Here is a 16,641-nt window from a genome sequence, read left to right as displayed (position 1 = left end):
TGACAGTAACCTCACAGTAACCCTTACTAGAGAGCAGAAATGTTGGAAACACTAACTTGTTTTATGAGGCTGGAACATGTGAAGAAAGTTAAAAACTAATCTCTCATAACACAGAGATGAAAAAATATCCCACAATATACTGACACACAGAAGGCAGTTACATTAAAAAAAAAGAAAAAGAAAAAGAAAGAAAGATGTATCACAATTAGGCTTATTCCAGTAATGTCAGATTAGTTTAACAATCAAAAATCAATGTGTGTCATTCACCACGTAACAGAGGGGAAAAACAAACAAACAAAAAAACCCATTACCATCTCAAGATTTTGGAGGAAAAGCATTTGATAAACTTCAACACCCACTACAAACAAGGAATAGGGGACCTTCCCTGATGGCCCAGTGGGTAAGACTCCATGCTCCCAATGCAGGGAGCCCAGGTTCGACCCCTGGTCAGGGAACTAGATACTGCGTGCATGCCACAACTAAGACCTGGCACTGCATGAGTGCACACATAAATAAGTGTTAAAAAGAAAGAAAGAAACAAACAAAAGAAGGGAACTCTATCAACCTAATAAAGGTTACCTATAAATGAAAAAACTACAGCAAATATCATATTTAATGGTGAAATATTACAAGTTTTTCCCTTAAGACTGGGAATGAAACAAGGATGCCACCATCACCACTTATATTCAATCACACCAGAGGTCTAGACAGTGTAATAAAGCAAAAAGACCAAAAGGCATTAAGGTTAGAAAATGAATAAACAAAACTGTCACTACCCACAGATGACATGGCTGAGTAGGGAAAAAATCCAAAATACAAGCTTTCAGAATAAATGAATTTTAGTGAAGTTATTGGATAAAGTAAATATTCAAAAATTAACTCTTTCTATATACTAGCAAGCAACCGGAAAACAACATTTAAAAGATATTACTTACAAAAACATCAAAATACATGAAATATCTAGGAATTTCTTTTTGTCCTCAATTTCTTATTGTGATGATTCAAGATCTTACGGAAAAGCTGTAAGAAGAGCACAAGCAGTTCCTACATGCCCCTCACCCACATTCCCCACATGCTGGCTGATCACATGACATTAAAAGGAAAAGGCAAGCTGTCAAATGGAAAAAGATATTTCCAATACAAAAGAAATAAAAATAAAAATCTCATAACCAGACTATAAAAGAACTCCTACAAAGCAAAAAGAAAGACAGAGGGACTTCTCTGATGGTGCAGTGGTTAAGAATCCATCTGCCACTGCAGGGGACAAGGGTTTGATCTCTGGTACTGGAAGATCCCACATGCCCCAGAGCAACTAAGCCCGTGTACTACAACTACTGAGCCTGCACTCTAGAGCCCACGAGCCACAACTACTGAAGCCCACTGTTGTTGCTCTGCAACAAAAGAAGCCACTGCAATGAGAAGCCCAAGCACCGCAACAAAGAGTAGCTCCCGCTTGCTGCAACTAGAGAAAGCCTGCATGCAGCAACAAAGACCCAATGCAGCCAATAAATAAATAAATAAATTTATTAAAAAAAAAGAAAAAGAAAAAAGATAGATAACCCTGTAGAAAAATAACAAAAGACCCAAACAGGCATATCACCAAAAAAGATACCCAAGCAGTCAATAAACATAAGAAATCACTCCAAGTCACCAAGAAGAGGCTAATTCAACGTCAGTGAGCTACCACTACCTGTCCAATAGAGTAGCTAACAGTGAAGAACAGGATGACAATATCAAGGGCTGGTTAGAATGGGGAGCGGCTGGACCTTCTCTGCACTGCTGTGGGAATGTCAACAGGGACTCGTGTCTGGCGCTTCTTCTCATGAACGCTGAACGTGCACTAACGCTGCAGTTCTGGGAATGGACCCACCAGAAGTGTCTAGAAGTTGCACCAAGACATGAGAATTTCACAGCAGTTCATTCCAAGCAGCCCCAGTCTGGCAACCAACCTCACACTATCCCAACTGGACAGATAAACGGCGGTCGGTCACAACAATGGGACACAGGAAGCAATGAGAATGAATGAACTCTCACTACAGCGACAGGTGGATAAATTTCAGAAGCAAAGCATTCAACAAAGGAGGACAAATTTTAAAAGGGTAATGGTGTAAGAGACCACTAGATAAAATTTTCTTAAAAAAATTTTTCTTAAAAAAAACAGACAGGGACTTCCCTGGTGGCACAGTGGTTAAGAATCTGCCTGCCAATGCATGGGACAAGGGTTCAATTCCTGGTGCGGGAAGATCCCACATGCTGTGGAGCAACTAAGCCCGTGCGCCACAACTACTGAGCCTGCACTCTAGAGCCCTGCGCCACAACTACTGAGCCCTCGTGCCACAACTACTGAAGCTTGTGTGCCTAGAGCCCATGCTCCACAACAAGAGAAGCCACTGCAATGAGAAGTCTGCGCACCACAACAAAGAGTAGCCCCTGCTCGCCACAACTAGAGAAAGCCCATGCACAGCAATGAAGACCCAATGCAGCCAATAAATAAATTAAAAAAACAAAAACAAACAAAAAAAACAGACAAAATACGGGACTTCCTATGTGGCACAGTGGTTAAGAAACCGCCTGCCAATGCTGGGAACACGGGTCCAGGCCCTGCTCCGGGAGGATCCCACATGCCGCTGAGCAACTAAGCCCGCGCACCACAACTATTAAGCCTGTGTGCCACAACTACTGAGGCCCACATGCCTAGAGCCCGTGCTCCACAAGAGAAGCCGCCACAATGAGGAGCCCATGCACTGCAATGAAGAGTGGCCCTCACTCTCTGCAACTAGAGAAAGCCCGTGTGCAGCAATGAAGACCCAATGCAGTCAATAAATTAAAAAAAAAAAAAAACCCAGACAAAATAATTTTTGGACATTAGGATAGTGGTTGCCTTTAATGGGTGGGGTGGTGCCTGGGGGATGACACGATGGGGGGCTTCTTGTTTTTGGGTACCAGTAACTTTCTGTTTCTTATCTGAGTGGTGGTTACATGAGTATGATCATTTCATAAAAATTAAACTGTACATTTATGATTTGGCACTTTACATATGTTACATTTCAATAAAAAGTATATGTGAAACTATGTATAATAACCTAATTTTCAAAAATGGCATATATGAAGAATTAAAAGAAATACTGCTTATTTCAGAATTATGGGTTTTCAAATGTTTTACTATTATACACATTTTATTTAATTAACATATATTACAGTTAACATACATTTAAAACATCAGTAAAAAAATGAAAAAAAAAATCAGCCTATCTTCACAACCAGTTCCAATGCATGCTCTCCGACTAATAATTTTGTATTCTAAGCTTAATACCACCTGACTACTTGCAATGTACTTCAAGCTTATTCTCTTCTCTCAGCCTGGAGTATTCCAAATTCCCCCTTGTTGGCTCAATTTAAATATGACATCCTGATTTTTTTCCATAACCTTTTTCACTCCTCCCATTCCCATCCCCTTTGAAAAGATATGTTAAATACAGTGAGAGTCCCAGCCCTGATCCTCAGATGACTCAAATGTTTACAAGTCACCAGGCAGAGAGGGCCACTTGTTTCTTGCTCAAAGTGAATCCCTAGTTAACAAAGCATAGTTCCTATTTTTAATGACATAATTAAAGAGATTCTAACTGGAAGAGATTCTAATCAAAGTTTCTTTGTAATTATAAACAAATTTTATCTAATAAGAGCTATAAAATGGCAAATGAAGAGTTAGTCAAAGTAATACAGGAGACCCCACTGTTTGAAATAAAATGCCCAGATGCTGACAAGAGTTGTCTGCTTCCAAAGAAGGCAAAACTAAGAACCACAGAATCGCAGGCCCTGAAGGGTATGAAATTTTTTACCTCCATATAACCTTGATAAATAAAAGAATTTTCTGACTTCTTTCTTCTACTGTTGGGACAGGATCCTGCAGTCTGAAAGGGGACCTTGGATGCAGTACTTGGATTTACATGGACCCCATACCGAGTGATTTTCTGGGAAGGGAGTCCATGGCTTTTATAGATTCTCATTTGGGCCTATGATTCCCTGATAAGAACCGCTGATCTAGGTAACATTTCCCAAAGTGCAGTACATATCACAGGTAGTACAAAGATGATTTCCTTGGGTCCATGAATAAGCTTGTTGTCTTCATGGTTGTATTCATTTTGATGTATATTTGAAAAAATACATCAAACACATCAAACCCATAATGTATTGATTGATATAATTTGTGAATTAAAAGTAAATCGATTTGTTATTAAAAAAAGGGGGGGACCTCAAAAAATTTTCAGTAAGATCTCCAGGTGATATCTGGATACACTATGGTGGCAATGGGACAGCATCTGGGCATTAGGAAACAAAATGGAAGGAGGCCGCTTAACACAGAGCATGTGATTTCACCTTTGCTACTCACACCTCTTTCCACACCTCAGAAACCTACTCAATGCAATAACCTCAGAAATTCCCACAATTATGGTCTTGAGAAATACTGACTAGACTAAGCCACAGAGATTATACCTGATTCCAGCATTTGCATCTTATTTTGTCCCCCTATATTTGGAAGCTCTGATACCTGCTCAGATAGAAGTAAATGGCAAAGAGCCACAAGAAAAAAGGAACTGATAAGGAATGGATGAGTAAACAGCTGGCCTTAACAATCAGCTGGAGATGCTCTCACCACTCACTGTTGAGATCTCAGGGCACAGACAGCTCTTTCAAAGTGACTAGACTCTTCTGTTTTATGTCTTGACACATATTCTGCATGCATATTTAAATGGAAATACTCAGAAATGCTGTGTGCTAAATTTTGGGGGGAAAGTAGTTAATGGAGCTACTGCACCAAGGAGATCTCCAAGAGGCCCACCAAACCGTGTGCCCCTTCTGTGTCTCCTTCACTAAACAGAAAAAAAAACGCTAAGGTCCACAGGTTTCGTGACAGAGTCTAACAGCACTCCATTCAGTGTCATTAAGTCACACAGAGAGACACACACACAGACAGACAGAGAGAACACAGTGAAAACAGAATCCTGAGAGAAGGAGATTGTCAGAACTCCTTTCTTACAGAGCTTCAGGTTAAAAATGGTTTTGTAACTAAATTAGCATGAAAACAGTACTAAGTACATAGCATAAATATTTTCCAACAATCATCACTTTAATTTGGTTCTTTCTCTGACAGGTATGACTTTGGTTTAAAAGGAGTTCTGAGGGTTCTCTGCAGTAGAGTAGCCCTTCCTGATTTTTCCAAATTTTATTTTTATGAACTATTTGAAACATTCAGAGCAAAAACTTAAATGCTACGACACTTAAATTTAACAAATGTTAGCATCCTGCCACACTGTCTCTTCCCCCTATGCAGGGGCTGACTGGTCTGGGAGCAACCAGACAACCAGGAATGGAGAAGCACAGGCTTCACGAAGAAAGTGGCTTTGAGAACATGGAGCTCAAACATAACAGTAAATGGGAATACAATTTAAAATTAACACAAAATCTGTGAAGCCTAACATTCAACCATTTTCTCCCATTTCCTGTGCAATCCAAATGCCATGTGATTACTTTCATGGTTGACATTTCTGATACACTTCTGCCCACAAAACAAGTTATAAGGAGCCAAGGAAAGACCACGGTCTTCACAGAACCACATTAAAGGCATATTTCTACTTAAGGCAACACCTGTCTTTATGTTAGGCAGTTACTAAGATACAAGCTGAATCAAGAAACGGATACTGTTGTCTTTCAAGTAATGAAATGATTCCAATCCCATATCTACTGCACCTGATTTAATTGCCCCACTACTTGTATTAATGGAATAAACTGGAGTTTGTTCTACATACGTCTTTCTGCACATGTTCACTCAGAAGCAGATTTAGAAACGAAAATAAGAAACCCAATTCACATTATTCAATTAACTATATACAGATAAGATAAAAATATCTGAAAGTTTATATTATGTATTTTCTTTTAATTCTTCTAAATATGATGTTTTTAAGTCCACTATGTTTGCACTGACATAATAAATATTTTCAGTGATGAAGATCAGAAGCCACCCCTTGCTGTAGTACCTAATTTCACAGGTAAAAAACCCATTTACTGAAGACTTACTTGACATAAGCTTTGGAATCTGGGCTTGTCCTCTCAACAGTGGCCGGTACAAGTTTCCCTGGTAAGTTGCAGGTGGTGGTGCAGCATTGCTGTAAACGCCAGTTCCAGAGCCTCTCGGCATAACATGGCTAATAAAAGGACCCCCCAGCCAGAAAAAAATTACATAGAGATATATCCATCACATAATAAACAAATGCTCGCAGCCATCTTTTTACTACTAGATCTGATTAAGACAATGCAAATTTAAGATTTATAATGAACGAAGTTCAAAATGGTACCTGATGATGATGAGAGCAAATGTGCATCTGCCACACCAAAGATTCTTCATCATCATGTGAACATTCATTAATTACTTTATGCAAAAAAGAATCTCAGTCTATTTCTCTTTTTTTGCACTATATTTAGTTTTGTCCTCAAAAGACCCACGCTGTTGCTATCACTACATAGTTGACCCTTGAACAACATGGGTTTGAACTGCACACGTCCACTTACAGGTGGATTGTTTTCAACAGTAAATACTAGAGTCCTACACAATCCATGGCTGTGGATTTTTGACTGTTCAAAGGGTCAGTGCCCCTAACCCTGGAGTTGTTCAAGGGTCAACTGTATATACTACTACTCTGTATCTTACTATTTTCAATTTTCTAGACCAACCATTTCCCTCTATTTTTCATAGTCTTCCTAAGTGTAACATGTATACCTAAAGAATACTTACATGTTGACATCTCGTATTTTACTAAACCAGTCCACTCATTTAGTACCAGGAATATAGACAACAAGTGCCTAGAGAGATCTGGGTATATAACTAGGTTTCTCTAAAATATTTTCTCAGGATAAATTCCAAGAAGTAGGAATCTGGATCAAAAGTTCAGAGTACCTTCAGAACTTAAAAGTCTATTTAGTGGTATTTCTATGTTGCTTTCCAAAATGGCTGAAATAATGTGAAGAAATCTTAAGACTATTTCAGATTTATATTTCTTTTACTATTAAGAATGAAGATCTCCAAACAACCATAACAGCAGCTAACATTTACACGGTTGTTTAGAAAACCATCCCAAGCAGTTAATCCCCACAGCCACTTCCTGAGGTAGGTACGTGTGATTATGATTCCCATTTCACACACAGGAAGTGGAGGCACAGAGCAGTCCAGTACAGTGAACAATACCGAGGAGCAGACAAGACATCAGAATCCAGATGTTTAGGATCCAAAGCCCATGATCCCGCCATCCCTTACTAGCCACTGTATAAAGCACATGCTGCTGATGGTAATCTACTGCCTACATCCCATTTTGAATCTTAAGGTCTTCCTTTGAATTGGATATATCTATTCATGAGTTATCATCATTAAATCAGACCATAACTCATTGATATTTGCCCCTGCACACCGCTCTTTTTACCCTAGCTTTATGTGTTGCTGTTTCAAAGCCTCCTCTTTTATATATAGTTGTCTCTACAGCTGGGAAAAAGACAATTTGATAGCTAATAAGGGCAAAGGATAAAAATCAGAAATTTACAGCCGAGGAGATACAAATGGCCAGCAGACATATTAAAACAGACTCAACCTAACAGGCCCGGAAACACACTGAGGCAGCACGGAGACATCAGTGCTCGGGCATGAACCCAGGACCTGCAGGCTCTATGCAGATATTAACTCAGCCACACTTTCTTGAGAGTAAAGAGCATGTTTTATTCTTTTGAAATAACGTTCAGAAAGACAGTAAAATTTCTTAAGAGAAAATAATGGAATTCTCAAGCAATACATAAACCAAAGAAACAGCAGTGAATTCTAAAAAATGAAGAAAAGCAGAAAAGCATCAAAGTCATTAAAATAGCTGCAAAATAGTTGTATTTAATGGTCTCAAATACTTGTGGCATAAATGCTGATTTAATGCTTTGTGGAAGACTCGGAAAAAGCAAAATACACACACAGAAAAACCTACCACTCACCCCAAAGCCCTGAAGGCCGCCGGATCCAGGTGGACAGGCCGTCGATCCCGGTTAAAGCTGAGCTGGGGCTTCCACTGCCGCCCGTTGCTGGATTTCTCCCAGTCGCCAGGTTTCAGTACTGGTGCAGGTTTTCTAACCATTTGATAATACAATATTTAGTCACAGGGATGAACTCTGCTTATGCAAAATAAACCTAGAGTTTTAAAACTGCATTGTTGTTACCTTGCTCCCGGAAGCATTACAGCTTTAAAAATGTAATCTTCAGCAAACTGTGGGTCTTTAAAATTAATACTAGAAAAGAACAATACACAATTTAATGATTTCATTGGATTAGCCTGGCTTAACTACTACTATGTAAACTCAGGTACTTTTGACCTTTATTTTATTTTTTAAGGCTTTTTTTTGTTTTTTGTTTTTTTGACCGTGCTGTGCAGCTTCAAGGATCTCAGTTCCCTCATCAGGGATTGAACCCTGACCACTCTGGAGTGAAAGCCTGGAATCCTAACCACCAAGCCACCAGGGCACTTGGTACTTTTGACCTTTAAACAGAGTAACTAAAATTTGAAAGTGTTCTCCAAAAATTACCTTAGTCAGTAGATTTTGCCAAATTGCCAAATGGCTAAAACACATTTCTCACCAAACTGCTGCTAATTCCCAGGATGGCCCTCATGTAACTATCTGTTATAAAAGTCATGTTCTAGCTAATTGTGGGTGATTGCAAAGAAACAGCAGACATTGCCCACCCAACTCTTGAGAAATTCCAGTATATCAGAGACAAGTCCAAGAGGTTTTCAACAACAAAAAATAAAACACCTTTCATTTTGTTTGGTGTGTGGCAAAGACCCTCCCTCTAGCATCTTAGAGAAGATCAGGTCTTGTTGCAAGGAAGAGGCAAACACCAATAGAAACATTTGCAAAATCAAAAAGAAAAGAAAAGAAAAGAAAAGAACACAAATAATCCATGGGGGAGGGGGGACGACGACACAAAACCTCCCAGTTGGAAGCCCATACCCTGCTCTACTAATGTGTGTTTCTGTGATAATAACACTCACAATTTGAAAACTACAGGAAGGCTATACATTCAGACTTTTAACAAGCTGGGCTCAACTGCCTTTCTGGTGGGGGTCGGGGGGGGGGGGTGTCTCCCAAAGTACACAAGTCTTCCTTCTGACACAGCAATGTCTCTTCTAGGATTCTGGATACACGCCTGGTTTATACTTGAGGATGCTCATAACATCGGTATTCATAATGTTGAAAAACTGTAAAACCTAAGTGTACGGACAATAGTGGACTGGTTACAGAAACTACGGCTCTTTCTAAAAATAGTATCCTCAATTGATATTTGTTAAAATGTAGTAACAAAATACTTGAACAACATGGGAGAAGTACACACACACCAGACTAGACACACATTCACCAAAAGGTTATTTGTACACTCAACCATTTTCTGTCCGTTCCTTTCCTTCTTCATGCTTTTTTATATTCTCCAAAGATCCTCTAAAGATTACAGATTACAGTTACAATCAGTGAAAAAAGGTTTTATTGAACTAGTTAACATTTTAGATAGCTAACTTTTTTTCCTCTTCAAATACTGCCACTTAAAATAATTAGGGCCCATCTGTTAATAAAGAAATTTTCGTTATAGTAGGATTTAACTGTGTATTTTAAGTACACAAAAATAGCTTCATTTATAATAAAGATGCTATAAGCTCAAGAACAGCTGAACAACACTTCATTTACTCAATCTGTTCCTCTTATAAACTCACTCTTCACCGCAACTGTCTTTATCTCAGATGTTCTCTATTCTAGGTGGCTTCGGGCAGGGCCAGGCATGGTAGGCGATGGGAAAGGTTAAGAGGGTGAGAGGGAAAGCAGCAGGCAGGCATCTGGGTTTGTCAGTGAAAACCGATAATAAAGCAAGACTTGCAACTAAAGTGTCTCAAAGCAGTTCTCTCAGTGTCAGCAGGCCTTTTCCACAGTTTACCAAACAAATTTTCAGAGTGCCCACTGCATACGGGGTCTCGCAGTGGGAGGAGAGGCACAAACACTGACAAAGCATGGAGCCTGCCTCCCCTTCTAATAAGAGAAATGGACAGGAAATGTTTAATAATAGCTTAATAAGGAAGAAAGTGGAAAAGGCAACAACAGGCACAGGAAAGAAAGATGCTGAATCAAAGCATGTGAGTACACACGCCTTCCACACATGTCCTTGTGAGCGTAGGCTAAATGCACGTATGTACTGGGGGTGGGGGGGTGACTTTCACCCGGGACCAAAGAAAGCAGCACCCAACAGGCTATGGTTGAAGGTGGGACAGGACTGGTTGCAGGATGAAAGAGACACGGAAAGGGGTAGCTCCGTTCAATGTGAGCAGCTTTCTCAATGGGGATCTCGGAGAGAAGTAACAAGCCCTACAAAAAATGATTCAAGTGACTACTTTCTCAGTTCTCCCAAGGAAGATGCATAACCAGTGCCACTGTAAAGGCACAGGACACAAACTGGTTCATTACACGCAGCAAATGCTTTAAGTTCTCAAGACTTAATTTTCAGGTGGGACCCTAGCTGAGAAGGGCTGGACTGGAATGAAAAAGTATGTGAACAGAAGCGGACAGTGATACAGGCTGGTTGAACTGGAATGTTGTCATGAAGGGCTTGTTTTGACCACATGTAAGGCCACTTCAAGTGGTCAGATAGTAAAAGCAATCCAAGATGCAACTCAGAAAGAACTGCTCAGCCACAGTGCCTTAGAGAGAGGGAGCGAGAACCAAAAGGAGGTCACCGTCCTGGTCTAGGGAATGCCGGGTGAACTAAAGAAATGGCAGGGCTGGAGCTGGAAGGAAGATCACGTTCAGGTGAGGGATCGAGGGGACCACCTGCAAAGCGTGCACAGGAACAACTGACACTAAGAAACAAAGGAAACAGCCACGTAACAAGCTCCCGGGGAGAAAAGAGAATCCCAAATTATAGGGATAATCTCTCCTGAATGACACTGGTTATAAGAGGCTGAATAAAATAGCTGAAGCTAATGTTTGAGAAAACAAATCCATTTATTCGTCAAATATGTGCAGTTTATATATGTCAATTATTCCTCAATAAAATTGTTTTTAAAATTCCGTTATTCACTATCCACACTCTGAAAGGGAAAAAACTTCCAAGCTAATAAACAATCTACAAGATCTCTCCCACTTTCCGTCAAAACTGCACTCAACAGAGTGATCTATATACTTAATATGGTTCAAGCCATTGAGAGACAGAAAAGGAGTGTCTAAAAATAAGTTTGGAGGTCCCCCACCAAAGGCACAAGGGCCACTACTTACAATCTGAAAGATTAAAGCGTTCTTTCCCCTTGGATCTCTGAGAACAATTTGAAGGCTTATTCTCTCCTAGAAAGTTAACTGGTTGTGAGATTTTTAGTATTTTAATTTGTTCCCAAAAATATATACCAAGAACTATTGTTTCTAGAAATTAAAATAACAGAAGAAGCTAAAGCACAACTCTACTGTACTTTTCCAATGTGATAATATCAGCCACAACTTAAACTTCCTAAAAGTATAACAGACTTAGGCAGGAACCCAGCGAGCAAAGGCCCAAAGGGTAACTTTTTATTTGGATCCAAACTTTCAAAGTTCCTTTCGTTTTTTTTGTTTGTTTGTTTTTTGTTTTGGTTTATGTCATTCAAATTCTTACAGGTAGAGCATTAAAAATAATGGAAATAATCCTACTATACTGAAATATATAAACAAAAATAATGAAAATAGTAAAGGGGAAAAAATATAGATTACTCTGAGAAATTTCCACCACCAGAAACAAAAGGCATTAATTGTGGAGAGTTTATGGGGAGGGAAAGCAGTAACACTGAGAGAAGTCAGAAGCACCCTCAGGGAGGAAATGAGAACAGCCTCGGGATTCCACTGGTTGCCCAGCTGAGCTGAGGTCAGAGAACCGTGTGGAGATTCACAGCTTCATCTAACTGGTGAACAGGAGGGTTTTAAGCACTTCCTCCAGGTGGAACAGTGCTGACTCAGCCAGCATAAGCTTCTATCCTCCAGACCAGCCCCGACGAGGGGTTGCATAGTGGATCCCTTCCTTGTAGATAACCTCCCTATTATTTTAATCACTTGTCTTCATAAACACACTAAGGACAAAATAAATTTAAAAATTTAAACCTAACATAGTTATAAAGTAAGGAAACTGAACAGTGCTTTTATTTTTATCGTAAGTAGCACTTCAGACACGAGTTGTAAGAAAGTATCACAGCAAAGTCTCAGTATAAGAAAAATAGAAAGCACACCTTTTCCAACTCCATTCACTTTAAGAATTATCCTTAGAAACTATTTAAGTACTACTATTGTTTGAGAGTGCTAGCACACATCACAAGGAAAGCAGAAAACTCCAAATCTCGTTTCATTTTTACCTTTCCCTGATACATTCCATAATTAATGCTTCATCAGCAAACTACTGCAAACTGTTCTCACAGGGAAAACTTCATGACTCATATACTTGACATTTTAAAGCACTTAAAAGAGTTACAGGACTTATGATGTCTTTTCTGACATCATATCAGAAGACGCTAATCAGTTCAGTGTCCTATGAAGTATTTTTTTGTTTTGTTTTTGTTTTCCTTTTTAAGAATTTTTATTGAGATATAACTGACATACAATAAACTGCATATATTTAAAGTGTACTATTTGATATTTTTTATTAGTAATTATATATGGCAATCCCAATCTCCCAATTCACCCCACCCCAAGCCCCCTCGTATGAAGTATTGTTACAGGAAAGACCCAAATCTGACTACATGTTAGATCTGTTTCTTTTACTTTAACATTTGCTTCCTGTTGCTTTTGTTCAATAAAAGGATACTGCCTACGCAATGCCACCTCAGGGAACCCTGCCCTTCTGCCTGAATGTTAAACCAAAGTGCCTTTGTTCAGGGAAACATCCAGACCCTGTCCACCTGTGAATGGCTAAAAGAAAGAAGAAATTTAACACATCCCCTCCCCGAGGCTGGCCATTCCAGGGGACATCTGCAAGACTTATGGCCTTTTTACTTTACTTCTCCACCTCCTCTCTCTGTTCTATAAAAGAAACTGGCATCCAGGTGCCGAGAAGATGGCTCTTTTGAGACACTAGTTTGCCATCTTCTCGGTCTGCCGGCTTTCCAAATAAAGTCATGTTCTTTGCCTCAACACCTCTCTCTGATTTATTGGCCTGTAGTGCAGTGAGCAGAGCAAGCTTGGACTCGGTAACTGTATTACAGGCAGTGAAAGATAAACGTTTCCAAGTGTTCCCAACTATCAAGTCTGTTACTGATTCCATATCCTCTACTTCTTCAGGTTTTGGATCTCAAGTTACCTCCTTGCCAGCCATGAGTCTTACAAACGTTGCTCATTACATTAAAAAATCCATCTTCATGTACACTCACAATTTTAGAAAAAATCTCCTTGAAGAGAGACAACATTCTGTCCCTTGCCTGATCCATCCAAAAGTGAATGCAGAACGTTTGAGAAACAGTCCTCTGAAGAAATAAGTCTGGGCTCTTAGAAGACTCTGGCAAACAAGAATTCCCACACTATGAAGAGCCGAGCTTTTACATGGGTTTAGAAGGATGCCAGGTGCCATGAGAGAAAAAGAGAAACCTGAGAATCAGCAAACCACTGCCAACTGCTCTCACAAGGAAAATTTCATGATTCATATAAACACAGATTACCTTTGAGAAGAGAAAAAAGCAATGAAGGGTAGGCTACAAAGGGAAGAGCATTCCAAGCACTGGGAGGAAGACACAGAGATGAGTGGGACATGGAAGGGACCAGCCTGGAGAGCAAGGAGGAGGTGCCCTGAGGAGCAGTAGGGACTCAGGCACAGGGCACGGCTCCACCCAATTATGGCAGGAACCAAAGATCACCAATGGGTGGCAGTGTTTAAGAAAGATGAGACAACAGATTCATCGGGAAGGAAGATGGAATAAAAAATAAAAAAAAACAGCTCGGAGAGCACTACAGTAATCCAGGAGAAGAGAGTACAAAACAAGCTCACTGGGAAAAGCCGGATATGAAAAATAATTGGGAAGAAAAAAATATTCCAGAGCAGTGGTGTAGGTAAATGGAGTCATGTAAAGTGAGAAGCCAAAGCTCCTAAATCTGGGCAACCAGTGGGACAGGAGGTTGAGAGACAGAACAGAGAGATGGGCAAGGAGGCATGAGGGGGCGCATGACAAAGCAGCCAGTGTGGACACAGAGTCCCAGGTGAGATCAAGGGGGTGTGCCTGCATCTCCTTCCCCAGATGGATAGGAAACTTTGCTGCTGCATCAGGAAGATAACGTCTTTGTAATTTAAAAATCATATACAGGTTTTATATATTTAAAGTTGACAAAGAATTATTGTAAAATACTATATCTAAGCAAATTACAATGGTGGAGGAAGAGCAGGATGAGGAAAATTCAGGGCCACAGCTCAGTTCTATTCAAAGTTAAACTGTTCCTGGTGAACCTGAGGTTCTTTCTTCATCGTGAAAGAACCTGGAGATGAAGTGACAGGTAAGAATCAGATTTATTCAGAGAGAAACACACTCCACAGAAAGAACATGGGCCATCTCAGAAGGTAAGAGGCATGAGGCCTTGAAATACAGCGTGGTTAGTTTTTATAGGCTGGATAATTTCACAGGGTAATGAATGGAAGGATTATTCCAATTATTTTGGGGAACGGGTAGTGATTCCTGGAACTGGGCCACCACCCACTTTTTAGCGTTTTATGGCCTTGAAACTGTCATGGCACCTGTGGGTGTGTCATTTAGCTAATAATGTATTACAATGAGTGTAATGAGGCTCAAGGTCTACCAGAAGTCAAATCTTCTGCCATCTTGGACCCAGCTGGTTCTAACCAGTCTTTGTCATGTCCTAAGGCTATATCATTCTTTTAAAGGTTGTGCCCTACCCTCTTCCCTGTTTCAAAACTACTACTGCGTTGAATGATTTCTGGAATCAGAATTGGGGAAAAAAAAAACCTAGGTCACAGCTGATTGTATTTTCTAAGAATCTTTCTATGAATTTAAGACACTTCAATAACTTCTAAAATATACTTTCTCAACACTACAGATAAGACCTAACACAATGGGAAGAATCCACCTAAAGTCAATTTGAGGAAGCAACTTCTCAAACATGGAATGCAGTACCGTTGGATGCACGCAAACAGAAAAGGGGGAGACTGCCAGGAGTCAAAACAGACAGAAATAACTGGCAGCTGGCACTGAAGGCTACATTTTCAGATTTTCGTTTATAAAGCAAAAACAACACTGAGGTACACAAGAAACCCTGAAACAAATAAGCACACACAAAACTAGAGTAAATGCAATCAAGGCCTCAACATGACCCCTCAGAAAAACCACTGAAAATCACTTTATAAGGTAAGAATTAACTTTGGTCTTTCATGAATCTCTAGGAAATCAACTCAAGTAAATTTTATTATAAAGTTATACTCAACATATACCTGAATATACAGCCGGATCTGAGATTTCTTTTTTAAATTTAATAATCTTGTGAAAACAGTGGATATCAAATAACACCAAAGGCCCTTCCAGGCTCAGAAATCAGCACCACCATCACTGTCATACAAACAAAAACTCCAGGATTTGTCAACTTTGTAACTCTTCCCTTGGACAAGTCCCTATCCTCAGACAGTTAAGTAGAACTATTTCTAGAGGGCTGCAAAGGAAGACCCTTGAAAACATGCTGAGAAATTGAGGAGCACAGCAAACATGTGCCAATCCAGAGAGGACCGGTGGGAGTACCTGGCCTGGGAGCCAAAGACCCCAGGGGTTAATGCACAGAGTCCACATTGGCTCTGCTGGAGCCAGACTGTGGTGGGCACAGAAGCCTGGCTTACGGTTCTAAATTCCACCCGTAACAAGAGCCCAAAGACAAAGAGCCAGGACAAGCTATGTGCAAAGATAAACAAAAATTGTGGGTAAAGATAAATAAAGCCAACTAATTCAGGAAGATTTTCCAAATTCGCAATGGTTTTATGTAACAGCCTTTCTTGAATGTCAATTGTTATCTAAATCCATTAAAAATCGGAAATTAAACATGCTTATACTTCACAATGAGAAATCTAAGTAAAATCCAAAATATTCCCTGAGAGTGAGAGAAATAATAATGTGTGGCAAAGGAGTATTCAGGAACAGCTCTTACAAAATCCTTGAATGACTAGAATATTTGCCCTACTCTCATCTAAAGGTTGAAGAAAACAACACAAACGCTGCCATCAAGATCAATAACTACATAGAACAGTGACACAAGTGAGGAGTAAGTTTGCTGATTTTTATTCTAAATAGTCATATTATATTTTACATACTCAGAAAATGCTGTCACCATTGAAGAAATGAAGTATAAGTTTTCCAGATAGCAGAAATTAGCCCTTTAAGTTTATAATAATTATTGTTAAAAAAAAAATTCCACAAATTCATTCTATCTCATCTTAACCAAAATAAAGTATATTAACAGTTTTGTTTTTAAACTTTGCAGGGCCATGACTATAAACACAGTTAAAATAGTCTGTTACAGTACAGTGAAGCTGTGTGGGCCTCTGGGGTGCAGAGGGCTGTTTGCGCCTGCACAGCAAACTAC

The 16,641-nt window shown here is 39.7% G+C and overlaps 1 protein-coding gene across 3 annotated transcripts in view; it reads right to left on the bottom strand.

Annotated features, from left to right (window-relative positions):
• XRN2 (5'-3' exoribonuclease 2) overlaps positions 1-16,641 on the bottom strand; it is an 80,664-nt gene that overhangs the window by 12,888 nt on the left and 51,135 nt on the right. For 2 of the 3 annotated variants that reach the window (XM_057701537.1, XM_057701535.1), the window contains 3 exons: positions 8,245-8,313; positions 8,023-8,154; positions 6,076-6,203 (listed from right to left, as the gene is read on the bottom strand). In XM_057701537.1, coding sequence (XP_057557520.1) covers positions 6,076-6,203; positions 8,023-8,154; positions 8,245-8,313 — 329 coding nt within the window. The remainder of the gene's footprint in view (positions 1-6,075; positions 6,204-8,022; positions 8,155-8,244; positions 8,314-16,641) is intronic. The other variant, XM_057701536.1, reaches the window with a different exon arrangement.

Source organism: Hippopotamus amphibius, chromosome 12 (assembly GCF_030028045.1).
Source record: "Hippopotamus amphibius kiboko isolate mHipAmp2 chromosome 12, mHipAmp2.hap2, whole genome shotgun sequence".
Taxonomy (NCBI): Eukaryota; Metazoa; Chordata; class Mammalia; order Artiodactyla; family Hippopotamidae; genus Hippopotamus; species Hippopotamus amphibius.
Note: the sequence above shows the minus strand (reverse complement) of the source record. Positions and strands in the feature narration are given on the sequence as shown.